General features: G+C 54.6%; 4 protein-coding genes across 4 annotated transcripts; 2 read left to right on the forward strand and 2 right to left on the reverse strand.

The window, feature by feature from the left end:
* Nucleotides 1–2,269: 2,269 nt before the first annotated feature.
* On the reverse strand, nucleotides 2,270–3,762 carry LTHEOB_7816 (Nuclear distribution protein pac1; the record flags this gene model as incomplete). Its single annotated transcript, XM_035517224.1, has 3 exons — nucleotides 2,270–3,448; nucleotides 3,502–3,667; nucleotides 3,725–3,762. 3 exons carry the CDS (start codon nucleotides 3,760–3,762, stop codon nucleotides 2,270–2,272), a joined length of 1,383 nt encoding a protein of 460 aa, XP_035370835.1.
* A 712-nt stretch (nucleotides 3,763–4,474) lies between these two features.
* LTHEOB_7817 (Spindle pole body component) lies at nucleotides 4,475–7,313 on the forward strand (the record flags this gene model as incomplete). Its single annotated transcript, XM_035517225.1, has 3 exons — nucleotides 4,475–4,740; nucleotides 4,797–7,215; nucleotides 7,272–7,313. The coding sequence occupies 3 exons, from the start codon at nucleotides 4,475–4,477 to the stop codon at nucleotides 7,311–7,313; spliced, it is 2,727 nt and encodes a 908-aa protein (XP_035370836.1).
* Nucleotides 7,314–9,189: 1,876 nt separating this feature from the next.
* On the reverse strand, nucleotides 9,190–10,640 carry LTHEOB_7818 (P-loop containing nucleoside triphosphate hydrolase; the record flags this gene model as incomplete). The annotated part of the gene is made up of 5 exons (XM_035517226.1): nucleotides 9,190–9,265; nucleotides 9,319–9,478; nucleotides 9,531–10,258; nucleotides 10,308–10,416; nucleotides 10,469–10,640. 5 exons carry the CDS (start codon nucleotides 10,638–10,640, stop codon nucleotides 9,190–9,192), a joined length of 1,245 nt encoding a protein of 414 aa, XP_035370837.1.
* A 1,409-nt stretch (nucleotides 10,641–12,049) lies between these two features.
* Nucleotides 12,050–13,934, forward strand: LTHEOB_7819 (Multicopper oxidase; the record flags this gene model as incomplete). The annotated part of the gene is made up of 2 exons (XM_035517227.1): nucleotides 12,050–13,723; nucleotides 13,782–13,934. The coding sequence occupies 2 exons, from the start codon at nucleotides 12,050–12,052 to the stop codon at nucleotides 13,932–13,934; spliced, it is 1,827 nt and encodes a 608-aa protein (XP_035370838.1).
* Nucleotides 13,935–15,916: the final 1,982 nt, after the last annotated feature.

The following is a 15,916-nucleotide window of genomic DNA, read 5'->3' on the forward strand; positions in this document are numbered from 1 at the left end:
TGCGAGTGGGTAGGTTTTTTGTACTTCTATAAGTTTATATCATTGTTTGGTCAGGGAAATTCGGGGTTAGGCTGCTTTTTCCCTCCGGTGCTGGGTTTGTCACTGAGACAGTTTATTGGTTGGTTTCTATGGGAGAGGAGGCTCTCTGAAGGACTGGAGTAATAGGAATAGCGTATATAATCACGCATGGTATGGTCAGGTTCTCCCAACGTTTCAATGGGCGATCGAACGAGCATTTGAAAAGTGATGTCAGTACATGTGCCAAAAGTTCTCACAAGAGCTTTCTAAACAGCGATCCCCAAACATGACACTTCTATTTGAATATATGCAGCCGTGCACGAGGTTACACTACGGCTTTTATTTTACTCTTGGCTAGGCTCCTATCACACCGTGTCCTTCCGGTGCACGCGCATTTTTCGTTTAATATTAGTGCGCTTTCTAGGGAATACATACAACTTATATTTTTTTTTACCCTGGCTACCCTGGCTATGTACTGAAAATCAACTACTGATAAGATTTAAGTCCAGTTGTCTGCGATAATCAAGGGCGAAGAAGTGGAATACTTTTGTCTCACTGCAGTGTCCATACCACCACCGAATTTTTACGTAACTTCCTTCGTCCTTATTTAAGACATCGTAGGTTTCGGAATGTATGCAGACTTGACGTGGTATCTGAACCAATACAACCCAGTAATTGCAGATGCGTTTATCTTGTTTGGCACATTGATACTCCAAGGGCCAATGCGCTCATCAGAAACCTCCGTCCTAATATCTGTAGGGAAGGATAGCTATAGATGAATCTGATTTTCGTCGACTCGAACGACACGATATCTCCCCTTTGAGACGCATCAGAGACACTTAGAGGATGCCCATTCATCTGTACCGAAAAGCTCAAGTATGGACAGAGTAGTAAAGGAATTACCGTCGTAAATAGTGATAAGGTGATAACAGAGCGTATCTATCGCTAAAAATGCTATTTGCCAATATGAAGTACGAGTAAAAAATGTTCATTGATGAAGTACTGCACAAGCTGGTTATAATTCATAACGAGCTGTTTTAAAAACGTGAACAGATAAAGTAGATGGTGGCTTCAGCGGACGGGGCAGAGCCAAAACCTTCTCCCCAGTTCACAATTAGTCAGCTCTGCAAGCCAAACCTAGACACCATTCACACCTTACAGTAGAGATCGATGTGCGCTAGAATATAGAACAAATCAGCCGATGTTAGAATTATTAAAGCTATTAATCTTCCCAGTTAAACTATATACTTGTGAGATTCCTTCGTAATGAGGGCGTTTACAAGTAGGAATCTATTAATGATTAGGCGAGTAAATGGAGGCTCAGCATCAAGAACATGGTTGAGCTTCCAATAGTCTGAAGTAGACCCATTGCGTCGCCGCTTGAGTTAAACGAGTAATGAAGTGGGCATTTGATTCACTGTTTGGAATGCCTGCCGTCAACTGGAAGGCCTAGATATGACACTGGAGTGCTATGGAGTTAAGTCAAAGGAATAGATAATCTTGGGGGAAGCGCCAACTTAAACCATGCACCACGAAAGACGCACGTCCTGTACCTGTGACTACGGCACATCAGGGGTTGAGAAAGAAGACTGAGAGAGAGCACTATTATATAACCTGATTGACGCCTGACTATATACCCGAAAGCGAACAAGCTCTTCTGATTCACATCGTATGACGATGAGATCATGGCGCTTCCGGGGAAGACACGTAACGTATACTACAGAAGGTCAAGGATGGTGGAATCACATAGCGAGAGACAAAAGCCATGTATGAATACAACGAGAAGACCAAAATGACACACATGAGGAAATGCTGCATACGCATTACGTGTCTCCAGACATCATCATCATCAAGAACTACAATCTCCTCCGCTCATACTAAAACGTCTTCGTAAGTCAAAAAGAAAAGACTTAAAAAAAAGCGCAAACAAGACAGACGGCAAAAAAGATATCTGCCACTCCAGTGTTCTCCCGGTTGAAGCAAGTTTCCTTCTCGCGCCAAACCCAACGCCGAGGGTATGCAAAAATAGCACTGCCAGGTTGGTTGCCGGACCGGCAGCAGCACCTGTTATTTTGCAGCGTGAATCTCACTCGCCTTCCGCGTTGTGCTCTTGCTCGCTCTCGCTCTCTCTAAAAGGTTCGTCAGACTCGTGATCCAGTTGCCTTGTCCTCCCCACACATACACACATTCTCTCTCCGCGGTCCGTGATACGGCATATATTCGGATGTGGATCTGTGATTGTCGAGCTCCACTAGGACGCGAAGACCCTGACGTTCAGATCAACGCTGCCCGTTGCAATAACACATCTGATGTTCTTTGCATTCGGGTCTTCTTTCTTGGCTCCATTCGGCGGTGCTGGCGCGCCGTTTGTTTCGCCGTTGGTCTGCGGCTCCTTCTGGACGCTAGGGGCCCAGCGCATGCAGCTGACGAAGTGGCCATGTGCATCCTCAATGGTCTTGACGCATTTGCCCTCTTGTGCAAGATCCCAGCATCGGATTGTCTTGTCGTCACCACAGCTGAGGAGGTATTTGCCGCCAGGATGGAAGACCAGAGCGCGGACCCAGTTGTCATGGCCGGCCAGTGTCTTGATCAGTGTACCCCGGCCATCCCAGAGCTTGATGGTCTTGTCACGGGAGCCGGTCGCCAGGAACTCAGCAGAGCTGCTCGCCGCTGGTGGCTTCTTGAGGCCGGCAAGGACAGAGAGGTGCCCGTAAGCAGCAGGCGGTGCAAGTGCCACGCACTCGACAACGTGGTCATGGCCGACGAAGGTGAACTTCGGCTCACCGTTGGTGGCATCCCAGAGACGGGCCGTCTGGTCATTACTGGCAGAGAGGAGCCACCGTCCATCAAAGCTCGGGGCGACATCGCGAACCCAATCGGCATGCCCTCGAATCGTTTTGACGCAGAATCCGGTGGTAACGTCCCAAATCCTGAGCGTCTTGTCTCGTGATGCGGACACCAGCAGGTTGCCGGAGGAGGGAGAGCCGGCAGCTCCACTGGGAACAAAGCGGACGGAGGAGACGGAGTGGTCGTGGCCAGGGAGGGTTCTGATGTTCTTGTACTCATCACTCGGGTCCCAGAGCTTTATGGTCAAGTCGGAGGAACACGAAGCGAGCAAGGTGCCGCCGCGGGGGCCTCCAAAATCGACGTCCAAGACGCCCTTGGTGTGGCCCTTGACGGTGCGCTCCAGCTCTCCGAGCTCCCAATCCCAGATCTTGATTGTGGTGTCCTCGGAGCCCGAGGCCAGCGAGGTGAAGACTGGGTGAAAGGCAACGCAAGTGATGGGGGAGCGGTGAGACTGGAGCGTGTGGCGTGCGGGAGACCTGGGAAGCCAGCTCGCAGGGTCGGTGTTCTTGCGCATGAGCGAGGTCGGGGTGGCATTGTCGAGTTCGGACTGCAGGCTGGCATTCCGCGACTCTAGGTCCATGATCTGGGGGGCACAGGGTCAGTATAGGCATCGGAAGGAGTTGCGAAGGGCAGGACCTTTTTCTGCAGGCGGACAACGCTGGTCCACTTCTTTTCCAGCAACCCCTCATATTTCTTGCGGGTGGCATCGTCGAAGGACTCGCCGATGCCCAGCTCGTCGGTCAGGGCCTGGGCGCTGCTTGGGTGGCCGGAGGCGGCGAGGTATGCTATGATTGCCTTGTGCCTGGGCCAAGATATCAGAACATGGTGCATTTGTGTGTAACAGGCGGTGGGGACGAACAGCTCATCGGCCTGGCGTTGGGTCAAAAGCGTACTCATGGCGGCGACGGGCGCATCCGGTCTGCGGCACTCGGTGCGCCCTGGGTGGCAGATTCGGGGTCAGGCAGCTTGCGCGGGCGCAGGAGGGGTTTGGGGGAGACGTGTCGTGGGGTGTTTGGGACGGTGACGGTGCGGGTAGGGCTGTGCGGCCGAGCGACGGGGATGTTTTGCTGCGGGACGAGTGCGGAGGACGCGCGCTCTCTCCAGCGGCGGCGGCGGCGGCGACGGCGGTGTGCGTGGCGCTGCGAGGCTGCAAACGGGCTAGGAACAGGTGCAAACCGGAGCGGAGGGCGGGGCGGGTCAATTGCTGCTGCGTGGTGGAAGCCCTTAGGCTTGCGCTGTGTCCGCCCAGCAACGCCCACGCCCGCAGCCGAAAAGGGCCGCTTGTTGTCTTCAAAACACGCGCGACCATTTCATCATCGCAACCCGACACCACCACCTACCCCTCCCAACACCTCTGCACGGCGCCTGCACTATCCCAACCGCAGCCGCTGCACCACGATCCGTCACCTGCACTCTTTTCCCAGCACGCCTACCGCCGCCCAACACTACTGGTACGTCCGGGCGCAGCAAAAACGTCCCCGCCGAGGGGACTCCCCGTTGCCGCCGCTCATTTGCGCCCGATCTGGCCCTGCCTGTCTCTGGAAACACGCCGCTGACCGCCTCTCGTCGCAGATTGCAGCAATAACCCCCCGCCTTCAGCTTCTCCACGATGGGTGACGAAGAGGACTTCAGCTCCCTGCCGCTCCCCGATCGCTTCCAGCACAAGAACTGGAAGGTGAGAAAGGAGGGCTATGAGGCCGCAGCAAAGGAGTTCGACAAGGCCCAGGGTGAGACCGATCCCGTCGTTCGCCAATTTACCCTCGACTCCGGCCTATGGAAAGGGGCGGTCGCCGACTCCAACGTCGCTGCGCAGGCAGAGGCCCTCGGTGCACTATGCTCGTATCTTCAAATCGCCGGCCTTCAGGGCACCCAAAGGTACTGTCCCGTAAGCGTCGTCGTTCGATGACAGAGGCTGACAGTGTTGCGCGTAGGACACGGAATCTCACCATCGCGCCGATCGTCGAGAAGGGATTGACCGGTCGCCCCGCCGCCCAAACGAAGGCGCAGGAGGCGCTGATGCTGTACATTGAGATGGACCGCGCCGACCCTGTCATTGAAGAGTTACTACCGATTTTAGCGCACAAACAACCCAAAGTCATTGCCGCCTGTCTGAAGGTCCTGACTGCCATCGTCCACGCATACGGCTGCAAGACCGTCGAGCCCAAGCCCATCCTGAAGGCTCTTCCCAAAGTTTTCGGCCACGCCGACAAGAACGTCCGTGCCGAGGCCCAGAACTTGACAGTCGAATTCTACAGATGGCTAAAGGAAGCCATGAAGCCCCTCTTCTGGGGCGATCTCAAACCTGTTCAACAGACGGATTTGGATAAGCTCTTTGAGAAGGTGAAGGAGGAGCCGCCGCCAAAGCAGGAGAGACTTCTCCGCTCGCAGCAAGAGGCGGCGGAGGCTGCCGCTGCGGCCGGTGGCGGCGATGAAGGAGAAGAAGCCGAAGGCGAGGAAGAAGCCGAAATTGATCTGGAGCCGGAGTTTATGGCTGTTGATGTGATGGCAAAGGTCCCCAAGGACTTCTCGGAGCGTCTCGGCTCGTCAAAGTGGAAAGACCGGAAAGAGGCTCTGGATGACCTCCACACCGCCATCAACGTTCCTGCTATGGAAGAAGGGCCATTTGATGACATCATGCGCGGACTCGCCAAGTCCATGAAGGATGCCAACGTTGCTGTCGTCACCGTTGCCGCAAACTGTGTGGAGCTCTTTGCCAAGGGATTGCGGAAGAGCTTTGGAAAGTACCGGTCGACTGTCTTCAGTCCCATGATCGAGCGCTTGAAGGAGAAAAAGCCGGCAGTCGCAGATGCGTTGGGCGCGGCGCTCGAGGCGTGTGTCACCTCAACTAGCTTGGGCGAGTGTTTGGAGGAAATTATGGAGGCCCTCAAGCACAAAAACCCTCAGGTCAAGCTCGGCACCAGCCAGCTCCTCATCCGGGTACTCAAGTCGACCAAGGACGCACCTCAGCCGCCAGAGACCAAGAGCATTTCTGAAGGTGCGACGAAGCTCCTCACTGAATCCCAAGCCACGCAGCGTGATGCGGGTGCTGAGATTCTCGGAACACTGTGGAAGATCATGGGCGACCGTATCATGAATCCGCACTTGGAAGGCTTGGACGAGATCCGGAAGAACAAGATCAAGGAATTCCACGATTCCGCTGAGGTCAAGGCTAAGTACAAGCCCAAGGCTGCCGCGCCTCCTAAGCCAGCTGCCGCACCTGCTGGTAAGAAGCCGGTGGGAAAGAAGCCTGCCCCGGGTGCAAAGAAAGCCGCCCCTGCAGCTCGCGCGAAGTCGCCTCCAGTTGAAGAGCCTGCAGCGGCTGCAAAACCGGCCAGCCGGCCTGGCGCTTCGAAACTGGGTGGTCCGAAATCTGGCCTTACGGCACCTGGCTCGCGCTTGGGGGGGTTGAAGAAGCCAGGTTTGGCTGCTCCATCGCCTAAGAAAGCACCTGCTCCTCCCGTTGAAGAGTTGGTTTCCGACCCAGAGCCTGAGCCTCCGGCGAAACCCGCTCCCCGGGCCGGTTTGGGGCGTGGTCTTGCAGGAAGGCCTCTCGGGAAGCCGGCAGCTGCGCCTGCCGCCGAGCCTCCCGCTCCGGCGCCTGCACCCGGCCTCAGCGCCGTTGAAAAGGCCGAACTGGACGAACTCCGTGCGGAGGTTGAGATGCTGCGAAAGCAGAATGAAGACCTGAAGACGGAGAAGTCCCGGATGACGTCGCAAATCCACGAACTCCAGAACCAGAACGCCCAACTTATCGAGGATCACACTCGGGATGTTCTGTCTATCAAAGCCAAGGAGACGCAGCTTGTGCGCGCCCGTTCTGATGCCGAGGCCGCGGAGCAAACCGTTCAAACACAACAGCGTGAGGTCGAGCGGCTGAAGCGCGAGCTGTCACGCCAAATGCGTGCTGCATCGCCGCCACCATTCGAAATGCACCACGAGCAGCACCATGGCGGCTATGACGTTGGCATGAACGGCTCGTACGGACACAGCAGCTACGGGCACACTAGCAGCTTTGGCCGCCGCAATTTCACCCCGCAGTCTCCTGGCGGTGATGGGAAGGAGAATTTCGGCGACGGTCTTTCGCGGTCTGGCTCTCGCAGCAGCAAGCTCTCCCCACTGCGCCGCGGTGGATCTGGCAGTGGCATGTCCAGTCACTCCGGCTCCGGATACGGTGGTCGTGCCAGCCCAGCACTTGGCTTGTCGGGTGGTCATGAAGATCGCGAGTTTGGCAGCTTGGGCAGTAGTAGACTAAGCGGAGCGGGGAGTATGAGCACCAGCAACGGCGCGGAGAGCTGGAAGAGAGCCGCGGAAGTCACACAGAATCTGAAGGCTAGGATTGAGCTTATGAAGGTATGCATCCATCCACCGCTTTGTAGTTGGGCTCGACTAACTTAACTTCACTACAGGCCAAGCAAGGGCTCGCAAGGCAGCAGTCGCAACATCACTGAGTCAGGTGTGAAACGGCACGGCCATTCTTAGTAGCGATGCAAGACTAGGATGGCGTTTACAATCATGGAACTCTCCCGATGACCTTAATTACGACGCATGTTTTCTCAATGAGTTCTTCGGTCTTCTTTCCTCTAATTCTTCACCTGTACTTTTTTGTTTTGTTTTCATGAGCTCCTGGAGAAACGTTATAAGCCATCAGGGAATGATGTGGGGAGCATGAGATACCAGGCGTTTCGGACATTCTGAGGTGAATAGGAGTCACAGGACAAGCGGGGAAAGAACCTGACGGAGTTTCCTCTTTCCATTGCTTGTACAATAATGAACTCTACGCAGGCATTCAGAATCGTGTGGTCTTTTGGATCAGAGAGGCATCGGAACCGCTTGGATAAGGGTGGGTGTGGCGGCTTGATTGATTTTTCCGTCCGAGAGAAGAGGCATCTGCGGTTGCTTGTTCGAGATGTGCGCGTCAACTACACCATGTTCTTTCCGTCCATCAGTCGTTGCCACTGTTAAATTGGTATCTATGGTTGTGCATTAAGCTACTCACACTAGTACTGTTTCAGCAATCGCCAACCTTCTAGACGCTGGACTTTACCTTCTAGAACGACATGTGATCCCAAGGTGTCATCATAACCACCAGCCGAGGAACGGCTACTACTCGTGCCAGACCAGCTCGTTGGATCCCATCATCTGGAGCGGCGGTAACAGCCTCGCCCGTTGGTTATATCACCCAGTATCCAGATTATTCTCCGACATCCATGACGTCTATGCTCGTTAGGTGCCGTCAAGCACTCAAGCCACCGGCTCCCACGATCTGGGTAACGTTTCCGTATCCCTCAATACTGCCCTTGATCGTTGGAACGGTGCAGACAAGTCGTTTTCCATGATGCTGGGTTGTTGCTTTCTGGGCGACGCTAATCGTTGTTGCTACCACTACCTTGGTACAGGAGATATGCATTTGGCGGTCCTCATTGGTTTCTTCAGAGAACGCTCCCATAGGCTACCAACGTATGGGAGAAGGGAGTTCAACAAAAAACCCCTTTCTTTTGGGTTGGTTGGGGGAGTGTCCAGCAACTACAAGAAATAATTCATAGTGCTCAACATTACCACTAGGCTAAACCTAACTTCTATTCGCAGAAAATTCTATATTCTCCAACGCGGGACAAGGCTTAAAAAATAAAGTGTTGCATTAATTCATATCACTACGATAATAACGAAATATCTACGTGCGTTGGGATAGAATAAATATATCCAATGCAAGAACTCCAATTGTACGGTTCAAGAGTTTGAATTGGTATGGACTGGTTGTATCTGGTCGTTTTGAATATGGTATGAAGCGTCTTCCTTCGTTGTAATTGGACTCCCAGAGAAGGCAGGAGTTCCTACGAAGAGGAATGGAGGAGTTGCGGTTCTGGATAGAAGAGACTGTGATCTTTGGACGTAAAGTGCTGATGATACACGCAACCATCGGTCGTTCTCTCATAATTTGCAATGCATATCTCGCTTCGCCTCAATTCACTTCAATATAAACAGCCAGGCAATGAAGAATTCGATGAAACTGTATCCATAAATCTATCTTTGTATGTACAGATAACTTCGAAGGATGTGCTCCAGGTGTCCCCAAAGTAGTGGAGTTAGGTATACCCAGTGATACCAAGTGGAAAATCTCTGATGGTCCGGAAAGGCAATAGACAAAAATGAAGAGAGAAGGGTTGCTCCAGTAGAAAAAGAAAAATCCCCCGGAACGCCTATGCCTGATTCTCCGAGGATATGCATCGTTGGTAGAGACCGTCGTTAAAAAGCGTAAAAAGTAGGAATGGATGGGGAGAAACCAACTATCAACATTCTCTAAAGCTGTACAAGGAACACGAACATCTAGTAATACGTACCGCCCTTCGCATGGCAAGCAGTCTTGGAAGCAGCAGGTGCGAGGGTGGTGGTGACGGTGATGCTACAGAATATATTAGTCGAGGAAAGATAGCCGGTGGAGAAGAGAATACATACGGGACGGTCTGGACCCTCGTGGTGGTGACCTTGGCGATAGTGAAGACAGTGCGGGTGCTGGTCGGCGTGGCCAGGGTAACAGTAGACGGAGGCAAGTAGGTCTTGCCGCTCATGACGGTGACTGGGGCCGGAGTGACAGTGCTGGTGGCAGTTGCAGTGACTGATGCGAGTCCTGTCAGTATCGCGCCTATCTTCTGGATTTGGTAGCTTACCGAAGTTAGTGCTGGTCACAGCGCTGGTGGTGGAGGTGGAAGTGACGGTGATGAACTTGGAGCTGTCCTGCTCGGTGACAGTCAAGGGCTGGGCATCCGGAGCACGCCTGCCCACGCCCTGAATCTCACCCAAGCGTTCGTCGCGTGCGCGAAGCCATTGGGCGCGGTCATGATGAAGCCAATTGTACATGTTGCGACCGCCTCCAAACTTGGCGCTAACCTTGGTAAGACTGGGGGCAGGAACGTTTGCCACATAGGCAGCGGATTTAACAATTTGCTGGGCAGAAGCCTGGCTGGGCCAAATCTTGCAGAATGGATCGGGGGATGGCTGACGTGACGGCACGTGGCAAGACGCGGCGACGGTTTTGACGACCTTGCTGACTGCGACGGATACTTTGGGGATGGTGACGGTGGCAAGAGTGATGGTCTTCGTAGACCAGACAGGCTGGGGAGTGACAGTACTGGTCTTCCGGACGGTTGTGCTGGGCACCGTGGTAGTCGAAGGCGGCAGGGTCTTGATAGAGGTGGTTGTAGTAGTCGTGGTCGTGTTGATTGTGGGCACGACGACTGTGCTTGCCGTGACAGTCGGAGTCATCGAGATGGTCGTTTGGGAGCCAACGTCGAGGAGAAAGTCTCTCTCAAAGGCGATGGGTGCGCCATCGGCTCCGTTGTTGCTGAGAATCAGGAGGGACCAAGCACCGCTCCAGAGTTGGTTCTTCAGCAAGGGGCTAGAGGGGATTAGCGCAGGGCTGATGTGCAGCAGACATGCTGAAATACCATGTTGACATCTCATCCGTATCGTCAGGCTGCATTGGGGTATTGCTGCACGTGTACTGGCCACCATTGGGATCAACCAGGATATTTGTAGAGTTGGCATTCTGGCAGCCTGGTGGCAGGGTTAATATATTTCTAACGTTGGGTGGCATGCACTGGATTACCCTCGAAGTCCTGGACAAAGGTGAAGGGATCGGCGGAGTTGACATTCTGGAAGTATTCGCCGCCTCCCTGGAAGTCCTTGCCATAGGATTCGCAGCCGCCGATCAGGCTATCGTCAGCCAAAGCGCTGCGCGCGAGGAGGCCGAGGACGGTGGCCACGGAAAAGAAAGACATTACAATTGATGCAGGGAAGGCGGATGAATGTCTGGTGGAAGGTGGTGGTTGTGACATGGGGGCTCGGGGGTGCCTTATATCCCAAGTAGACAAACAGCAATGAGAGACGGCAGCAGCCGCGAACAGTCACGAGCTGGCATGGCAGTCGGAGCTGATGGCTAGCTCGTTCCAAGGACGTGGTGTGGATGGACTAGAAGAGCCTCAACCAGCGTGGCCGAATATAGCATGGGAAATATGACGCGAAAGCCACCAACCACGCGGGTGGGATCATCGGCGGGCGTTGCAAGCCAGCCGCTCGCGCTGCCGATCAAGGAGGACGTCATGGGTCTGGACGCAGGCAACGACGGGACGACTATACCGCGATGGGAAGCCCAGAGCAGTCTAGCGTGGCGCGTGAGCGACAGGCACAGCCGTATCTTGCAGCTCTCGGGAAGTCTCCGAGCATTGCCATGGCGTTTCGGACTTGGTGAGCGGGGAGCCAGAATTAGAGCGGTTCCTGCATGAGGCATGCTAAGTTTAGCAGTTGGCGGCACATGCGGCTCCTGTGCGCTGCTCACTCGCCGTTCGGTGGGCGCCGGCGCCGATGGGGCTGACGTGCTGCTCGTCACGGATCGCGGCAGCTGCAGCGTCGGATGGCTGCAGGATGACAAGCGAGATGCAAGAGTGGTTGCGAAGGAAGCGGCTTGGCGGCATGGTGGAGGTGGAGATGGCAGGTACGCTAAGAAGCTGTAGATGGGTAGTCGGTTCCGTGTCGGCAGCGCTGAGCTCCGCCTCCGCTCTGCGCCCCCCGGCTTCCCGACTGACGGCTGCTCACTCGTCCTCTCACGCCCACATGCACCGCCATCTCAACGCGCGCCGCTCGTGCAACGCAATTTCCACGCATGCACCTTCGCCCGACACCTGCACGTCGCCGTCGGTCCAGCCAACGAAAATGCGGGTCAGGGAAGAGCCACGAGAGCCACACAATGGGGACCCGTCATCTTCGCCGACGGCTGCACCGCTAGCCCAGTCGGGCCCGTCATCGCGGCGCAGCGCCACACCTCTACCCTATTGACACCTGAGCCATTGCCCGGCCCGGTAATTTCCTCTTTGGGCCTCCACTTCGTCACCTCCGCAATGCTTGGCCTCCCGCTCCCGCTCCAGACCTGACGTGCTGTGGATCATGCCGCCAACCTAATCTGTTTTGCCCCAAGAGCGTTCAGCTGCCTGCCATCTTGCCTCTGATTTGACGCCTGCCACTATGGATTTGCCGCGCTGCCGTGACCTCTTGCGTGGTATATATGTCGACAACCCTGCCGGAGAGAGTCGACATCCACAGCAGCAAGCTCCCTTCTTATACGGGGCTCTGAATCCGGACCATTCTTTTTTGCTCCTTAGAACCTGCTCATTTCTGCTCACTCTCCGCCATCATGCGTATCACGAGCCTCGCCGCCGCCTGGCTCGCCGTCTTTGTCGCCCACTCGTCTGCTAAGACTCTCCCTCAAGACCACGTGCTCTATGGGCCTGAGGGGCCCCCGGACGGTTTCAAGGTTGTCCCCCGTGCCGCAAGCACTTCCTCTTCCGCAGCTGCAGCCTCCACCAAAAAGGCCGACTCCGCGTGCTCCAACGGCCCCTTGACCAGGGCCTGCTGGGCCAACGGCTACTCAGCCGTGACCGACTTTGACGCCAAGTGGCCCAGCACTGGCAAGACCGTCTACTACACCCTCGACATCACCAACAGCACTTGCAGTCCCGATGGCGGGCCCTCTCGCCCGTGCTTGATGTTCAACAACAAGATCCCTGGCCCCACGCTGTATGCGAACTGGGGCGATATGATCTCCGTCACCATCAACAACAAGATGGCCAGCAACGGTACTAGCGTGCACTGGCACGGCATTCGCCAGCTCAACAGCAACACTCAGGACGGCGTCAACGGCCTCACCGAATGCCCGCTTGCACCCAACGACTCCAAGACCTATCTGTTCCAAGCGACTCAGTTCGGCACCACTTGGTTCCACAGCCACTTCTCCGCCCAGTACGGCGATGGTGCAGTTGGCCAGCTCGTCATCAATGGCCCTGCCTCTTCCAACTACGATTACGACCTTGGCACCTACACCGTGACCGACTGGTACTACTCCGGCGCCTACCGCATCGAAGCTCAATCCTTCCAAGACTTGCAGCAGAACCAGCCCCCTCCGCCAGGTGATACCATCCTTGTGAATGGCACCATGAAGTCCCCAGATGGCAAGGCCGGCGCGTACAGCAGGGTCAACAACCTCCAGCCCAACAAGAAGTACCGCCTCCGTCTGATCAACACCTCGGTCGACAACAACGTCTGGGTTTCCCTCGACAACCACAACTTCACCGTAATCACCTCCGACTTCGTTCCGAGCAAGCCGTGGACCACCAACTGGCTTCTCATGGCAATTGGCCAGCGCTACGACGTCATCTTCACCACCAATCAGACACCTGGTAACTATTGGTTCCGCGCAGAGGTTGCTACTGGCTGCCTGAGCGGAAACAATTACCATGGACGCGGTGTCTTCAGCTATGCCGGATCTTCTGGTGATCCTGCCGACAGCGCCTCAAGCGTGCCTGGTGGCTGCGCCGAGCCTCTTCCCACGCCTTACGTTGCCAACACCGTCCCCAACACCACCTTCCTAAGCCAGGTCAAGACTCTCCCTGTCGATATGACGACTCAGAATGTCACCACCAACCAGCAGAACATCGTCTACTGGGGCGTCAACATGACTTCCATCGACATCGATTGGGAAAAGCCGACGCTGCAGTACGTCATTGATAAGAACACCAGCTATCCCCAGTCGTACAACTTGATTGAGCTGCCGACCGAAAACATTTGGACCTACTGGATCATTCAAGAGGTTGAAAACACACCCAAGATCCCCCACCCCATGCACTTGCACGGTCACGACTTCTACATCCTCGGCAAGGGAACCGGTACCTTTGACATCAACTCTTCGCCCGCTACCCTTAACTGGAACAATCCCACTCGCCGCGACGTTTCGCTGCTGCCCGCTAACGGCTGGATGGCTATCGCCTTCCCGACTGACAACCCTGGATCCTGGCTCATGCATTGCCACATCGTAAGTCACCCAATATGCACCATTATGAGACAATTCGCTGACATTACCATTTTTACAGGCTTGGCACATCAGTCAGGGCCTTGGAGTTCAGCTCCTTGAGGCCAAGGACCAGATCAAGGGCCTCAACGACCCTGCATGGCAGAAGACTTGCAAGAACTGGGATGCCTACTGGAAGAACACCATCTACCCTAAGCAGGATTCCGGCCTTTAAAGAATCGGGAACTGTCCGCCCGCAGATAATTTCCTTTGTCATTCCTTTACATGCATATTCGGAGTTTGGGCGGTGAAAGACTTGCATAAGACATATATCTTGTACATTCAGTCATTCATATTGTGAATACATATCCTTCTCAGATTTAGATTCAGTACTTACCTGCCTTTGGGAGAATGACGGGCCATGTTTGCTCGGGATGGACGTCACTGAGTGCGTCAATCACGATCAGCGTTGGAATGCTCTGCAAACTTACTCTACCATATCCAATGGTACCCAACTGGTCCCAAAAACGTACCCACCGAATTCGCCTCACAGCACAGCCACGATAAGCCTCTGGACCTAGCTCCGAGACCCGATAGCTGCAGCTGAAAAGCTAAACATGCATCTCAGATCCCGCCAAATATGCAGGATTGGAAGGATATCCCTTGCTGTCGAAGGAGCCTCACGACAAAGGGCTGAGGGCGAAAACGGAAACCCACGAGACCTTCGGCCGAGCCGACTACGTATTGCCATCTGGCGCGGCAGATCAGGAGTCACGCCTCGCAACTAGGCGCCATCCTGGGGAAAAAGCAGCAGAATCCTTGCCTCCCGCTCTCCGTGATTCTCGTGTACTAACGTCAGACACTAAGAGACACCAGCGAATCCTCCAGCCTTGGCCTCTTCGAGTCGTTTGGCAGCAGTTGTTGCCGTCCTTGCCGTAGTTTGAAAGTGACGAACCGCGGCTCTCTCTCAGGACGAACGGGGGACGGTGTGGGTGAAAAGCAAGAGCAAGCGGGGAGGAGGATGGGCAAGAAAAAGTCTGAAGTGACGTTTGCAACGGCGAAAAAAGGGAAGCCGGGTGGTCCCTCTCCCGTACATAGCCGGCCGTTATGGTGGCGTGGTCGCCCAGCGGTCGCCCAGCAGAGGAGAAGCCAATGATCAACACCGGTTGCACTACGGTATTGCCGCCGCGCGGAGCCAATGCTAGCTTGCTATTTCTTGATTTTACTTATCGCCCGCGGGTCGGGTAGAATGGCGCTAGTCGATGACAGGTCCGGGAATTAGTGGCTTGCATAAGTCAACTCTGGCACGGCCAAAAAAAAGACTGGGTGGGCTAATGCATAGTCGAGGGGGAAAGCTGATGGTTGCTTTGGCTTGATCTATCATCCTTGCTAGGATCCGGCTGAAAAAAAAGTCGAATGATCCTGTATCGGTACCGGATTGAGGTTTTGCTTTTTTGCTGACAGGCACAGGAGATATGTGCTGTGTGATCTGCACATCTGCATGTTGTGGGAACTAGTAGGGATCAAGAAAGCACATGTCACTGACCAGGATGGCATTTTGATGTCCCACCGAGCCGCTCGTCACTCGTGATCGACCCGTTTTACGGAACGTTTCCCGAGCTGTAGTTGTGCTGACGCGTGGCGTGTGAGACACGTGCGGAATTCGGGGCGCAGCGCGTGGACGCATGTCATGCTGTGCTACGTCGGCGTATTATGGTATTCCAAGATTGCCTATGCGGTGCTCCTTCCGGGGAATGTCCCGTTGTGTTGGTTTGGGTGTGGCGCTGTAGATTTTAGGGCCTTCCCGATGCAGCGGCTGTTGGAGCTTAGTGGCGCTTTGATGTTGGGCTGAGGTAAGAGTGTAATGTAAGTAAATAGAGAAGTCTTGGTCGAGATTGGATTCAAGTTCGGTCGGGAATATAAGCAATACGAGATTGATGAAGTTGAATTCCCTGGTCCTTCGCAGGTTTGCCTCTATTTTGTTTCGGCGGGTAATCTTATGTACATACACTTCGAGGATTTTTGATAGACGCCATCCTTTCCGCTACTTCACGTCTGAGCGGGATCCTCCATTCTCTCCCAAGCCCGTACAAGCAACGCCTACGCCAACGAGAACGAACGCACAGGCCGACGATATAGTGGCTGTGCCAAGGCGAAAATACGTCCAAGAAAAGAAACGACAAATGTGACGGACAAATGTGCAAAAATAGAAAAGAG

Source organism: Lasiodiplodia theobromae (genome assembly GCF_012971845.1).
Source record: "Lasiodiplodia theobromae strain AM2As chromosome Unknown scaffold_24, whole genome shotgun sequence".
Taxonomy (NCBI): Eukaryota; Fungi; Ascomycota; class Dothideomycetes; order Botryosphaeriales; family Botryosphaeriaceae; genus Lasiodiplodia; species Lasiodiplodia theobromae.